Source organism: Pinus tabuliformis, chromosome 5_2, assembly GCF_031772625.1.
Source record: "Pinus tabuliformis cultivar Carrire ecotype Pingquan chromosome 5_2, CPIR1, whole genome shotgun sequence".
Taxonomy (NCBI): domain Eukaryota; kingdom Viridiplantae; phylum Streptophyta; class Pinopsida; order Pinales; family Pinaceae; genus Pinus; species Pinus tabuliformis.
The window spans coordinates 360,781,998-360,798,496 of record NC_142306.1 but is presented as its reverse complement, the minus strand read 5'-3'; the positions used below and the strand labels follow the sequence as shown (position 1 = coordinate 360,798,496).

The window sequence follows — 16,499 nt, the reverse complement described above, 5'->3', positions numbered from 1 at the left end:
CTACGCAGAAAACAGTCTCTTCTCTACTGCGCAGAAAACAGTCTCTTCTCTACTGCACAGAAAAGGGTCTCTCCCTCACACATGTGAAGCCGGAAGCTGCTGAAACTGAAGCTGCAACTGTAGAAGTAAAGATTGACCTGTGTGGACTAGAAGATCTCCTCATCTGAACTGCGTTGTAGGTTCATCTGAACCTCCTCTGAAAGCCGCAACTTTTGGTGGTGGAATCAAGTCAATCCGATGGACAGTTTGCAAGATATCGACTGCCCTAGTTTGAAGCCAGAAGCTGCCGAAACTGAAGCTGCAACTGCAGAAGTAAAGTTTGACCTGCGTGGACTAGAAGATCTCATCTGAATTGCGTTGTAAGTTCATATGAACCTCCACTGGAAGTCGCAACTTTTGGTGGTGGAATCAAGCCGATCCGACAGTCGGTTTGTGAGATATCATCTGCCCTAGTTTGATGATGAAGCCGCTAATGCTGATGTCGCTGATCTAGGGTTTGCTACTGCTGATATGAATTAGATTTATTATACTATTTCTCTCTGTTGAATTATTGAAGATAAAAGAAGATTTGATCAAAGGATTTCCCCACACATTGTGGGGTTTGTCCCTGGCTAGCCGCCACATCTTGTGTCTCTTGTCTTGGCTTGTTTTCTGTCAATCGTTTAATGTTCTATCTGCACTTTACTTTATGTACATGTGATTGCTAATCTGTGGAATATAATAAAGAAAAGAAGTAAATTGTTATAAGCATAGAACATACCATAATTTAACATGGTATCAGAGCTGAGGTGAAGACAAAGCCCGAGCAAGAGCAAGAGCAATCACCGAAGAGAAGATTGGCAAGGCTATCCTAAAAGAACGATGGGGTCCTCAACACTCTTTCCTACCAAAGACAAGCTCCATGAGAAAGCTAACTATCATGAATGGAAGATGTCTATCGATCTAACCCTTGAGGATCAAGGAGTGTTGGATCATGTGAGAGGCAATATTGTTGAGCCTCCATCAAATGCACCTCCTGCTGCCAGGAACAAATGGAAGAACGAAGAAATTAAAGTGAAGAAGATCATCCGGGACTCTATCAACAAGCGCTTGGTGGCCTACATCTCTGAACTAGACACCTCCAAGGAAATCTACGATAGACTGGTGAGTTTATTTAAAGTTAAAGATGCAAATCAAGTTTTGTTTCTTAGAAATAAGCTGAAGGAAATCAAGAAGGGTAAAGATCAGAGTATGCAAGCATACTTCTTAAGAATCACCGAGATCAAGAATTGATTGATCTCCTATCTATGGGGAGACTATTACTGACAGAGAAATGGCACTCACAACTCTTGGAGGATTACCATCCAAATAGTACGTGTTCAGGACTACTCTTCTAAACAATAATGTAATTCCTGGTTTCGAGGAATTAATAGCTAGATGCATTCAAGAAGAAAGAAAGGTAGAAGGCAAAAAATGCCCTTGCCTAAAGGTCCTCCTACTGTTTTTTTCTTCTCATGCTAAGAAAAGAAATAATTCTGGGTCTAAATCGAAAAGAAAGGTTGGACCTAAGGGTGGGAAAAAAGGACGATGTTTCATTTGCAATAAAGCAGGTCACTATGCAAGGGAATGTCTTGATAGAAAGGACTCTCGCCGTGACGATGATCAAAATCCCTCTCATGGTAATCGAAGGAATGGCAAATTCAACAGCAAAGGTAAAAGGAATGTTGGAAATCAAGGAAGAGGGCAACCATTCAAGAAGGCTAGAAATTCCAAGTATGAATCTAACACTGTTGACAATAAGCAGGCTGAATATTATCTACCAACTGCTCTATCTACCTCCGCTTCTTCGGACTCAATGGGAATTTGGCTATGGTGCCTCAAGACACTTCACTGGTTACAAAGAAGTACTCCATAATCTAGTAGAAAAAGAAACTAACCTGGAAATTGTCCTTGGAGATGACATGAAATACCCCGTGAAAGGTGTAGGCAACGTTTCTCAAGGTAATACGATTCACTTACAAGATGTATTATATGTACCTGATCTCAAAAAGAACCTGGTATCCATCTCGGCAATGGAAGACAAAGGCTACAAGGTAACCTTTAGCGATGGCAAGGTACGTATATGGAAAAATAATGTTAAAGATGCTTTCACTCTTCGGTTTCGAGTTGATTCTTTATATCAGGTCGGTGGAAGTCCGCTAGGTGTCATGTCTTGTGACAAAACTCTTCAGTCCAAACTTTGGCATCAGAGGTTTGCCCACCTTCATTACAAAGCTCTACCCGATGTAAGACAGATGGTAACAGGGATGCCCGAATTCCAAGTAAGAAGGTGTATGTCCAGGATGTGCCGAAGGAAAGCTCAAAAAGGGACCACTCCCTTCAAGTCAAAGCAAGACCTCCGATATATTACAACTAGTTCACTTAGACATATCTGGCATGATGCCTGTGAACTCCTTGGGAGGATATTCATATTATCTTACTTTTACGGATGACTATTCTCGAAAGACCTAGATATACTTCTTGAAAAAGAAGGATGAAGTGTTCTCTTGGTTTCGACACTTCAAAGCCCTGATCAAGAATCAAACCGAAAAGAAGATCAAGATCTTAAGAACTGATAATGGGATTGAATATGAATCTAATGAGTTCCGTGATTTTTGTAAAGAGGCTAGCATCAAGAGGGAGACTACTACACCATATACTCCTAAACAGAATAATCTCTGGGAAGTAGTTCCTAGACCCCAGGACAAGATAGTGGTTACTTCCAAATGGCTTTACAAAATAAAGCATGCAGCAGATGGAAGTACGGAAAAGTATAAGGCTCGTTTTGTTGCTCGTGGTTTCTCCCAAAAGGAAGTTATAGACTATGATGAGATATTTGCACCTGTTGCCAGATATACGACTATCCGCTCGATCATAGCCCTTGTCGCTTCACAAGGATGGAACCTACATCAGATGGATGTCAAGACCGCGTTCTTGCACGGCTCGATCAAAGAAGAGGTCTACGTGGAGCAACCCGAAGGATTTGAGATTTATGATCAAAAATCTCATGTATGCAGGTTGAAGAAGGCTCTCTATGGGCTAAAACAAGCACCCCGAGCATGGTATGAGAGGATTGACAGCTACTTGATGAAGCTAGGATTCACTAGGAGTGACGCTGATCCTAACCTTTACTTTAAGGTTGAAGATGATAAACCTCTCATACTAGTGTTGTATGTGGATGACCTCTTTCTAACAGGTGCAGACCCTCTCATTCTCAAATGTAAGAGGGAGTTGGCTTCTGAATTTGAAATGAAGGACCTAGGACTGATGCACTATTTCCTAGGACTTGAAGTGTGGCAAAAGCCAGGAAAAACTTTCCTATCTCAAGGAAAATATGTGGTGAAGATATTGGAAAGATTCGGTATGGTGGACTACAAGCTTGTAACTACCCCGATGGAGCTTGACTTCAAGAAGTTAAGCGGTAGTGCTACTGGACCTGTTTTACGAAATGCTACTGAGTATCAGCAACTCGTCAGAGCATTAATGTTCTTAGTGAACTCCCGTCCAGATATATGCTTCGCAGTCAACACGTTGAGTCAACATATGGTTGAACCCCACCACATACATTGGATTGGTGCCAAGAATCTATTGAGATATCTTCGTGGCACTATCACTTATGGGTTAAGATACACTGTCAAAGATGTGAGACTATTTGGATACATAGATGTTGATTGGGCAGGCAATGTAGAGGACCGTAAGAGTACTTCCGGGTGCTGCTTCTCCTTGGGATCTGCTTCGATATTCGGGATGAGCAGGAAGCAGAAGTCGGTGGCCTTGAGCACTGCCGAAGCAGAGTATATTGTTGCCAGCATGGCCTCCTGTGAGGCAATTTGGTTGCGAAAGCTCTTCAGTGAGCTGTTTGGATTTACATTGGATACCATCGTGATCCTTTGTGACAACCAGAGTGGGATTCGTTTTTTCAGAGAATCCCGTATTTCATGATCGCTCCAAGAGTATCAATATCAGATACCACTATATTCGAGATATGGTGTAGCGGGGAGCTATAAGGCTCCAACATATCGGTACAGATGAACAGGTCGCCGACATTCTGACAAAACCCCTTGGGAAAGTAAAATTTTTGACTTTCCGAGAACAACTTGGAGTTGTTCAAAGACCCACTGATGAGGGTCATGTATGATGCATTGAGCTCTGGGAGCTCCAGGGGGTGCGGGGTGCTTCTTGGAGCAGCGTATGACCACAGGATGATTCACTATCCCCTGGTGGTATACATGTACACCCCGTGGCGACATTGTAGCAGGATTGATGTGTTCTCCTGTGAGGCTTGGATTGATGTGTTCTCCATGGCAATTGTAGCAGGATTGATGTGTTCTCCATGGCAATTGTAGCAGGATTGATGTGTTCTCTTGTGAGACCTAGATTGATGTGTTCTCCATGGCGGCCTGGATTGATGTGTTCTCCATGGCGATTGTAGCAAGATTGATATGTTCTCCTGTGAGGACAGGATTGATTAGTTCTCCTGTCGAGGCATCCTACCCATGCAGTTTGGGACTCATGGGAAGTACCTCTCATATGATCAATGAGCAGGGAAATGAAGTTAGGGACCATAGTAGTACCGATGGACACATCGTTGTATCTACCGTACTCCCTATACTAGGATGACCTCCATTGATCTGGGATCAATGATACTGGTCTGGGACCAGTGGTAGGAGTTGTACCATACTATGACACTGACTTCGGGCCAGTTGAGACTAGTCTGGGACCAGTGGTACATACTCTGAGACTGACTTCGTGTCAGTGCAGTACTGGTCTGGGACCAGTGAGAGTGGTACATACTATGACGCTGACTTCGGGTCAGTTGAGACCAGTGTTTTACAACCAGGACCAGGACTCCGACCAGGCCGAGGATCGACTCCGACTCCGACCAGGCCGAGGATCGACTCCGCCTAGTCGATTTCAATGACTCGGTCGTTGTAAAAAATACATTAAATATTTATTTTTTTTATAAAAAAACATAATTTTAAATATTTTAAACATAATTTTAAAGATTTTCATTCATGTTTCCAAACACATAGCATTATAATATAGATGGAAGACAACATATGATCAAACTTTTTAACTTGACTAGGGGGGTTTATACCGAAGGGTCTTATGTATTTACACTTTGGTTCGAACACTTTTAATTCAGGTTCTAGATTATAGTATACACATTTTAACCTTGAAAACTAAACATATATAGATATGTGTTTCTATTTAATTCTTCTGTGTTAAAATGTTCTTCATATTTACAAATTTTGCTTGTTTTTACCAGGTCTTCCATGTTTCTAAATGGATTTATTAATATGTTTGCGGTGCTGCAATAGTAATTCTGGATTGTGGTAGTAATTACATAATGCCATTTTATATTCTGCATAAGGAAAATTTTGGTTATTTAAGTGTTGGGATTGATTTGCCTCTCAAATCAAGATTTTGAAATGTGCTTCTATTCTCTCACAGAGCTTCATTTAAAGATTTGAATAGATTGAAGAACTTTCTAATATTGGTATAGCCTTTTAATTCAAATGGATGCACCAAGTGGTATGGAGATTAAAAATCTGATTGAAGCTGTAGCGATGGATTTCAAACAAGCATTTCTATGGTACCTTATTGGCAGATGGACAAGATCTACTGTGTGGACCAATGTCAATGAGGCTTCAAGCAGGTCACATAGGTGAGAGTTGCACTGTGGCAGTGGGGTTTACTAAATTTTGTGCTCTGTTTTTTCCTGATTGAGGTCCTCAGCAAAATCTTAAAGAATGAAAAACCTCAAGTCCAGTGGATTCATGACATCCTTTTGTCTCTGTAACCAAGAAGATATGTATTACAGGTAGACATCTAGATACAACACTAAAGGTTAGATGTGTTAATACACCTTTCAGCATAATTTTGCTTACTGGGAAATTTGGTTTTTCAGAAAATGCATATTAGAAAGCTTTTCCTGAAGAAAGTTGTTCCTCTTTTCAGCTTGATCAGGATTGTCACTAGGGGTTTGAGAGTTGATGAGACATACGCCATAACAGGTAAGTTGTGGATGGTTAATTTAGGTGGAAGCAAACAAATTCTTAAGACACAGGCTAGTGGCCAAACTATGGAAGAAGCAAAAGCTATAAACTTGTCACTTTCTGCCTTTGGAGATGTTATCAGTATATTGCAGGGAAAACAGCCTCACATATCTTACAGGTACTTGGACTTTTGGATTCGAAAGTATGAAGAGGATCTTTGATCTACTTGCAGATCTGAAAAAAATTAGTCATACCTGACATAATGAAAACATCAGAGAGATAAACAGCAAGATTCTGAAAAGAATATCACCATTCTATTACGAGGGAGAGGTTACCTTTTATAAGCAAGGCGCCTTCTTATTAACTTGATTACAAATAGTTTTGCAATGGTTCATGGCATACTTTATGCATTGTGTACTTCATAATAAAATTACAGACATCCAAACAGATTAATTTCACACCACAAATCCAAAAAAAAGTGAATAAAATTTATTTTTTAGGCTGCCCAGCCGTTTTCCAATGACTAGGCCTGGTCAATACGTACTCGGCCTGGTTGACCGAGTCAACTATGACTCGGCCTGGTCATTGGATGACTAGGCCGAGTCATAGTTGACTCGGCCAACCTAGCCGGTTACTTGGCCTGGTCGTAATTTTTTTTATCGGCTCGGTTTGACCAGGCCGTTTCCGAGTCAACTCGGCCTGGTTGTAAAACAATGGTTGAGACTGGTCTGGGACCAGTGGTACACTCTCTGAGATTGCGATACTGGTCTGGGACCAGTGGTAGGAGTGGTACTTACTATGAAGCTGACTTCGGGTCGATTGAGACTGGTCTGGGACCAGTGGTACGCACTCTGAGACTGACTTTGAGTCAGTGGAGGATGATACTGGTCTAGGACCAGTGGAGTTGTACTCACCATGATGCTGACTTCGGGTTGGTTGAGACTGGTCTGGGACCAGTGGTACATACTCTGAGACTGACTTTGAGTCAACATTTCTTCTTCTTCATAATTCGGACAAAAGCAGAGCAGAACAGAACAATGCAAGAGCAGCGCAAAACAGAGCAGAACAATACAAATTAGTACAGGGTAAAACAAGACAACGCAGAACAGGCAGAATAGCGCAGAGCAAGGCAAGGGACAGGTTATACAAGGCAATGCATTTGATGGATGAATAGTAACGACCGATAGACAGATTGCAGATGAAGTTCTCCCTAGTTGAGAGGGAGTGTTAAAGTTGGCAACTAGGGAAAAACTTCATGTGGGTCATCTTATTCATGGCTGATAATATTTTTATTAGATTCCTCTCGTCGAGAGGTGTAGGATTGATATAAAGATCATCCGATTCCGATAAGTATTCATGGAGATATGAATTTATTTTGATTATGGAATTATTATCAAACCGACCTACAACTCATGTAGTCTCAGAAGCCCAACAGTCGCATCTATTCAAACATCATCAGTTGTGTATAAATACAAGAGGAATTTTCCTCATTTGCACTCACTCATCTCATCACATCTCTCTCTCTACTGCGCAGAAAACAATCTCTTCTCTACTGCGCAGAAAAGGGTCTCTCCCTCACACATGTGAAGCCGGAAGCTGCTGAAACTGAAGCTGCAACTGCAGAAGTAAAGATTGACCTGTGTGGACTAGAAGATCTCCTCATTTGAACTGTGTTATAGGTTCATCTGAACCTCCTCTGAAAGCCGCAACTTTTGGTGGTGGAATCAAGTCAATCCGACAGACGGTTTGCAAGATATCAACTGCCCTAGTTTGAAGCCGGAAGCTGTCGAAACTGAAGCTGCAACTGCAGAAGTAAAGTTTGATCTGCATGGACTAGAAGATCTCCTCATCTGAATTGCGTTGTAGGTTCATCTGAACCTCCTCTAGAAGCCGCAACTTTTGGTGGTGGAATCAAGCCGATCCGACAGTCGGTTTGTGAGATATCATCTGCCCTAGTTTGATGATGAAGCCGCTAATGTTGATGTTGTTGATCTAGGGTTTGCTACTGCTGATATGAATCAGATTTATTGTACTATTTCTCTCTGCTGAATTATTGAAGATAAAAGAAGATTTGATCAAATGGTTTCCCCACACATTGTGGGGTTTGTCCCTGGCTAGCCACCACATCTTGTGTCTCTTGTCTTGGCTTGTTTTCTGTCGATCGTTTAATGTTCTATTTGCACTTTACTTTATGTACATGTGATTGCTAATCTGTGGAATATAATAAGGAAAAGGAGTAAATCGTTATAAGCATAGAACATACCATAATTTAACATTTCATCTTATTAATAAAAATATTACTTGCAATATATTGTGTATTTACATTTAAAGCACAAACAACTCTAAGTTTTGTCGCGACAACAAATGTGGGAAACAACTAATAAACTAAGTTTCAGGGCAACTGTGTTTGGGGATGGGGAACACGGTTTTTAAACAAGGGATGGGTTCATCAAGGATATTGTATGGACATATCTTGTATATATTTCGAATATTTATGAAAAAAATTATTTAGAAAAATAGGAGTAATAAAAATTAATTTTAAAATGTAAGCCCTGAGCGTTAGCCCAATTGGTCGAGTTCCCATCACTAAAAGCACCTCACTAACGGGAGGTCATGGGGTTAATTCTTCTTGATGCCCTTGGGGTTAGGCTCTGCTAATAAGTTAGTGGGATGTGATCCCTTCAGGTGGATCTGTGAAGATATTTCCTCGGGGGAAAAAAATGAATTTTAAAACATGCACATTGCTTAATATCATTTCAACAACTAACAACAAAAATATGCACATTGCCTCATTGAAATTTTGCGCAATCATATAATGATCGGGAAAATATTAAAAAGTCAACTTGACCATTATCATTTGAAAATTGAAGAATTATTTGTCAAGAAAGAAATTTATTTTATATTAAAATTAGTCTTCTAGGCCTCTTCCACCAAGTCGGCCTCAAAACTGGACAAGTCAACCTAAAACTGGGTAGCGGAATCACTATATAAAGGCAGCAACTCGACCTCATTTGTCACTCACTCACAACAAGTTCGATCTGCAGTTTTTGGGCTGAGAAAAAGTGTGAATTTCAAGGAAGAAGAAGAAGAAGGTCCCTCTCAAGCATAAAAGGTCGAAATTTTCTCTCTTTGCCACACGTGTGAACTAGTGTAGCTGCTGGAAGGGGACCGAAATTCTGCGATAACAAGGAGGCCAAAATTCTGCTGCTAGGGGTCAAAATTCTACAACTGGAAGTCGAATTACTGGATTGAAGTTGTTGGATAAGAAGAAACTACTATATCATCTTAAAAGGCTGACTTGGTGGAGGAGGAAGGTATATTGGTCTAGGGTCTTGTTCCATCTCAATTTGAGTTACTGAAGGAAGAGTTCTTGACTGGGTTTTCCCCTATATAGGGGCTTTAACCTTGGCTAAGTGCCTACATCTGGTATCCATGACCTTCGTGTTTTGGTTTTGGTAATTGCTTGATGAACTAAGCTAAAAAAGGAACACAAGAAAATAATGCGAATTCAAAGATATCACAACTATCAACTAGAGAAAATCTTTTTGCCTTTCTGATTTTCTAACATGGTTTCAGAGCTAAGGTGAAGAAGGAAGAAAAAGGCAGATTAAAGGATCTATTGAGGAAAAAGGAGATCAAGAAAAGGGACATTAAAAAGGGGATCACATAAGAAGACAAGCCTACTATTTACAAGAACAATGACAAACTCAATGAAGGGAGAAAACAAATTAGAAGGGGCCTCCAACTACAGGGCCTGGAAAAAGAGAATAGATCTCATTCTCGAAAAGAACAAAGTTTTAGATCTTGTTCAAGGAAAAGTCAAGAAGCCTACTGATGAATCAAGTAATGCAGAGAAAATGAAGTTTAGATAACTTGAAATCATGGCTATGAATCTAATAGTGGATGGAATTAAGGATAACTTAATTCCATACATATCCAACATAAATTCCGCTCAAGAAATGTATGAGTCTCTCTCCAAGTTATTCACAATCAAGAACATTGGTCAAATAGCAAGCCTCAAGAATGAACTAAGAACAGTTAAGATGACAAATGATGATACTATTTCATCATACTTTATAAGGATATCTAGAATCAGGGATGAACTCCAAGCAATAGATGATGTTGTCCTAGAAAAGGAACTCGTAATTACTGTCCTTCTAGGACTACCTAAATCTTGGAGTGTTTTTGCATCAGGACTTAACAGTTGGAAGGATACTCCAACATTTGAACAAATGTGGAATGCATGTAGTCAAGAAGAAGCCAGAATATCAATGGTAAACAACAAGAAGGAGAATGAAGAAGAAAACACCTCGAATGCTTATTCTACTCAAAACAAGAAGGGAAACTTCAAGAAGTTCAAGGGACCAAAGAAGAAAATGGACCTATCCAAGTTGAATGTTACAATTGCCACAAGATGGGACATTACAAGAGTCGATGTCTTGAGAATCCAAGAAATAAGAAGAGAAATAGGGATCAAGCAAATGTCACTAATGAAGCTCCATCTAAGAAAAACAAGATTGAAGAAGAATCAGAAGTCAAGGACTTATACTACTAAGTCCTCCCTTTCACATATCCTCCCTTGGTCTTCTATTCTAAGTTCTGAATTTCCTTTATAAAATTTGTAGGTCTAACATGTTGTGTTAAGACATTTTTAAATTATTTCTATAAGTTGTAGGTATCCCTCAAAGATTGGATTAAGAGGGAACCTCCATCATTTACCAAAAGATAAGTATTTTATTCCTTGTCTCCTCTTTTGTGCTTATATCAAAGTATGTTTGTATTGTATGCTAATAACCTTTCTCCTTATATTTTTCTTGGTTAGGAAAGCTTGTTGTTTGCTCAAGGGTTATGAAATCCTTCAAAGGATGGACTTGAAGCATGAAAGAAGTTCTATTGAAGCCCGTCAAAATTTGATGTCCTACAAGGTTTGTTAAGGAACAACTCAAAGGTATGCCTTAGACTATAACTTTTGTTATAAAGTTCTCTTCATAAAAGGTATGTTCATTCTATTTTAAATTTGCTAACATTACTAACATCGTTATGCCAAGGATTTTGAATCACAACGATTCTTGTTAGGGTGATTAATCATTAGATTGAATCTACCCTCATTATATTATCATTCTTGTGGAACCCTAAGAAGGTTCACTATAAAACCCTAACCTAAGGGCATGTCGATGCTAATATTGAAACTCTAGTCTACTTAAGGTTGTTGATGAAATCTAGAATTCCTATTCTTTTGATGTTTTGGTATTGTTGTGATAAAAAACCTAGCCCTTTAGGGTTTGCTGTTAATGTCTATGCTATGTATTGAAACCCTAGATCTTTAGGGTTTGGTGAATTAGGGTTTGTGAACAAAGTCCTTGTAAGTAAGATTCTAGGAATGAAACCCTAGGTGTATATTAGTCCGATCAAAACCCTAGTCTGAATGAAATCGTTGTATACCTAATTTTGTTGTATTGATGTTTGTGTCTTGGGTTTACCTTGTAAATATTGTTGTGATATGCTAGTACATGATTATGAAATCCTAGATATGTATATGTGAGTATGCTAACCGAATTATTGATGCTCATAGTTTGTGAATTCTAGGATTTGTAACAAAACTTTAGTAGAAGATTGATATTCTAGGATATAATGATATTATTTCCAATATGATTTAGTTTTGATGATAAAATTTAGGGTTTGCAACAAACCCAAGTAGAGTCTAACATATAAATTCTAAAAATTGTTGATTCCTTAGATGCATTATAGAAATGATATCTAAGGCTATATGTCTCAAAGATGGATTCTTGGGTTTGCAATACATCATAAAAGAGGTTGTCATATATCTTTGAAAGTAATATTGAGGCCCTAGATATAATGAGACTGATATCTTGATTAAGTTGCTCGAAGATGAAGTCTAGGGTTTATGACAAAACCCTAGCAAGAATTTGATGTCTAGCTTATGTGTCTCGTAACTAGGTTCCAATATTTGATGTCAAAAGTTTGAATTTTTTATACTTCCATTATATTGACACAATTAACTTCATGCTTCTATATATTTGTTATATTGACATAATTAACTTCATGCTTCTATATATTTGTATTTGGTTGTACTAAAGTTTTGCAAGAACATAATCTTCAAGATGATGAAGATGCTCGGATGATATTAATAAGCATGATGAAGGAATTTATATAAACCTTGATGCCATAAGAAGGGATGGAGCCATGAAAGGCTCTTCGCTGTTATAGAAGAAGGAAGCAGTTGATCTCCCTAAGTTGAGAGGGAGCCGGGATAGAAGAAAAGGTGTATCTCCCCAGTTAAGAGGAAGGACATATTATGACAGTTACTACCTTGAAGTAAGCAAAAGTACTATTGATGAATATGAAGTTGCAAACAAAAGACTTGAGATGATCTGAGGATTTATTTGGTGTTGTTGAATAAATGAAAGATGAAGAAAGCTTGCAACAAATTATATATGAATAACTTGATGATGAAAGGAGGATCGGGATTATTGAGGACCATGAAGGTTTGTATATATATTTGAAGTTTATTGTTGATTGGGGTTTGTACAGGTAAATCTCCCCATGAAGAAGGATGAACACTTGGGAAGCATGCTTAGACAAATGGATATATCTAGTTTATTAGGGAGAGTTGAAGCATATAATGGCAGATGCTTGGGAGGACATCTGGGCGGCCTATGTGTTGATGTTAAGATCCCGAAGAGGGAGGGTGGTGTTTGTCTTGGAGATCTGACCTTCAATATGCACCTAGATCCCTGGGTTGATGGTTAGTTAGTAAGCCTGATGGAACCTGGACTGGTTGAAAGCTTTAGTCCATCTTAGTTCCACCCGAATAGATAACCTTATGTTGGAAATACTGAGAGGGGGGGTGAATCAGTATTTCTTTTCAATTGTTATTTTTAACAGTTAGATCACTTATATTTAGAACACAAAATGAACAATAAGAATAAAAGATTTTATTAATTACTTCTTTAAAATAAATCAAGTACAATATATATAGGGCTCCAACCCTAGATGAAAACACTAATCTTCAATCTCCCAGGCTCCAAACAGTATTTTGCCAAGCACCGACTTGGGCTTCCAAAGCTCCAACCTTGTTAATTTTTAGGCACCAACCTCAAGGGCTCCAACCCTATATCTGGTTCAGGCTCTAACTTGGTTTCTTGAGGACTCTAATCCTCTAGGGCTCCAACCCTATCTTCCAAGGCACCAACCTTGTCTTTTCGAGGCTCCAACCCTTAGCTTTACTTCATCAAGATATATTTGGTTATACTTCACGGCTCCCAATGTCTTCTTCAATGAGCCCTGTCAATCTTCAGTTATCCCTTCACTTTAGTCTCCACATCTCGTCATCAATGACAACCTTGATCTCTTAGAAGGTGTCACCACTGCTCTTCATCGTACCCAAACAATTTCTCCAAGGTCACCTCATGATGGCTTCAATGCATCATGGTCTTCAATGATCTCCACAAATCTTCAATATGTTGTTTCACAAATTTCTCCAACTCTGCCCTATTTTGTTCTCAAGAGAAGACTTCAACAAGCTCTACTTGGCTAATCCCAATAAATCAACACTTTGACCACGACAACTTCGACCACGATAGCTTCAACCATAGCAACTATGGCAGCTTCGACCCCGACAATTACAACAGCTTCAACCATGATAACTACGAAAGCTTCGACCACGACAGCTACGAAAGCTTCGACCACGGCAACTACAGCAGTTGCGGTAGCTTCGACCACGGCAACTATGGCAACTTCGACCACGGCAACTACGACAGCTTCAACTATGGCAGTTGCAATCACGACAACTACGGCAGCTTCAACCATGACAACTACGGCAACTTCAACCACGACAACTACGGCAACTTCAACCACGTCAACTACGGCAGCTTCAATCACGACAACTACGGCAGCTTCGACCACAGCAACTATGGCAGCTTTGACCACGGCAACTACGGCAACTTCTCTGCTCCTAGCTCGAACCTGTGGGAGACTATTTAACCCAAGAACAATTCCAAAAACTTTTCTTCCTTGCTTTTCTAGGTTATGGTTGCTTCTCCGCCTCTTGTCTTGTCTCCACCAAAAAATCTGAGCTTGAATGGACGAATTTAGGTTTATATTTAGAGTGGTTTTTCCATATTCTAAAGGGACACGTCTCTTTGCCAAGGGTTATGAGCCTACTCAAGTCGGCTTGGACAGTTTGACAATTTTTGACATATGTTGATTTCAAAAATTGATTTCTCTTCAATAATAAGGAATTAGGAGGCAAGTGAGTACTCATTGGAAAGAGGAAAAAATCCTCTTTAAGATGGTCTAGGTCCCATTGAGAAAAGATGCCTCTAAGGTGGAAAAAAATATTTTTCTTTGTAACTATCCTTAAATTTTATGCATAAAAAGTTTAGGACAGCATGAGGAATGTTTGGGACAGTATGGCTTCTCCATTGTTTGGCTTCTTCATCATCATAGGATCATGTAGGACATCCACATCATCATGATAGTGTCCAGCAATGAGTGTATCATCCATGTCATCACATAATGGTGTAGTGAAATTTTATAATGCAACATCATTAGGAGAACTCCAAAATAGACTTCCAACCCTCAAATAATCTCCAACCATGTTACTACCATCAAGTGTATGACATCATCAAGTATCATCAAGTAGGGTCATTCTTCAAGAGTCTAACATCATTAAGTGTATGACTCCATATGTCATCAAGAATTAAGGTCTAGATCATCAAGTGCATGCAACATTAGATCAAGGACTTCTTTCATTAGTGGTTTGACTTCTTTGTGACTTGACATCTTCATTGATGGTATCCTATCAACCAAGAGTCATGACATCATCATCTGGAACCAGGCATCTCAATAATATTGACATCTCGGTCAATGCCATATTGACAACAATGACAACCTTGATTAACACCCTGGTCAGGTATCTAGTCTATGGCACTGAGTGTGCCTAAACTCTTCGTAGTTCATTTTGGAGATCTTCCATGTACCTGTATATAGTTGTAAATATGAATACCTCCCTAGTTAAGAGGGAGTGTTGAAGAATGTAACTAGGTTCGGTCTTCATAAATGTATTAAAGTCACAATATAATGTATTTGTCAAAAGAAAGAAAATGAAACTTTATTATTATTAAAATTGATTTATTAAAGCATGTGTCAATTATTTTTAGGTCAAAGCCTCTATTGCAGGCTTCTAAGGTTTGTGTTAAGTGTCCTTGTCCATGTCATAATGTAAAGAACCCTTATTGGGAATTATTTATCAAGAAAGAAATCTCTTTTATATTAAAATTAGTCTTCTAGGCCTCCTCCACCAAGTCGGCCTCAAAACTGGACAAGTCGGCCTAAAACTAGACAACATAATCACTATATAAAGGCAACAACTCGACCTCATTTGTCACTCACTCACAACAAGTTCGATCTGCAGTTTCTGGGCTGAGAAAAAGTGTGAATTTCAAGGAAGAAGGAGAAGAAAGATAGCATAAAAGGTCGAAATTTTCTCTCTCTTTCCCACACGTGTGAAGTTGTGCAGCTGCTGGAAGGGGGCCGAAATTCTACAGTAACTAGGAGGCCGAAATTCTGCTGTTGGGGGTCGAAATTCTGCAACTAGAAGTCGAATTACTGGATTGAAGTTGTTGGATAAGAAGAAACTACTATATCATCTTAGAAGGTTGACTTGGTGGAGGAGGAAGGTTTATTGGTCTAGGGTCTTGGTCCATCTCAATTTGAATTATTGAAGGAAGAGTTCTTGACTAGGTTTTCCCCTATATAGGGGTTTTAGCCCTGGCTAAGTGCCTATATCTGGTGTCCCTGATCTTTGTGTTTTGGTTTTGGTAATTTCTTGATGAACTAAGATAAAAAGGAACATAAGAAAAATAATAAGAATTAAAAGATATCACAAGTAACTATCAACTAGAGAAAATATTTTTGCCTTTCTGATTTTCTAACACTATTCTCCCATAATTCTTAACAAACTTGCGATAATACCTTGTCAACCCGACAAATCCTCAAAGATGCTTTACGATTGTGGGAATTTTTCATTCCTTAATGGCTTTAATTTTGTTAGGGTCTACCTTAACACCCTCATGAGATACGATATGACCCAAATATTCCACCTCTTGTACCCCAAATAAACATTTGGAGGTTTTGCATATAATTGTTTCTCCTCCAATAGTTTGAGCACCATGTCAACATGTTGAACATGATTGTTCCAAGACTTGTTATAGATTAGTATATCATCAAAAAATACTAACACAAATTTTTTAAGGATATATCATCAAACCTTGAAATGTGGAAGGTGCATTAGTAAGGCCAAAAGGCATGACCAAAAATCCATAATGACCTTCATGAACCTAAATGTTGTTTTCTAAAAATCTCCAGCTTTCATTCTAATTTGATAATATACTGAACGAAGATCCAACTTGGTGAAGTAAATTGCTTCATGTAATTCATCCAACAATTCATCAATGACAC

The 16,499-nt window shown here is 39.0% G+C and overlaps 2 protein-coding genes across 2 annotated transcripts in view; one reads left to right on the top strand and one right to left on the bottom strand.

Moving 5' to 3' along the window:
• Positions 1-16,499, bottom strand: part of LOC149158955 (F-box protein At4g00755-like) — a 135,256-nt gene that overhangs the window by 107,353 nt on the left and 11,404 nt on the right. The gene's annotated exons all lie outside the window — the stretch shown is intronic.
• LOC149158956 (kinesin-like protein KIN-14U) lies at positions 5,289-6,480 on the top strand. The gene is made up of 2 exons (XM_089433416.1): positions 5,289-5,686; positions 5,980-6,480. The coding sequence occupies exons 1-2, from the start codon at positions 5,538-5,540 to the stop codon at positions 6,236-6,238; spliced, it is 408 nt and encodes a 135-aa protein (XP_089289542.1). The 5' UTR covers positions 5,289-5,537; the 3' UTR covers positions 6,239-6,480.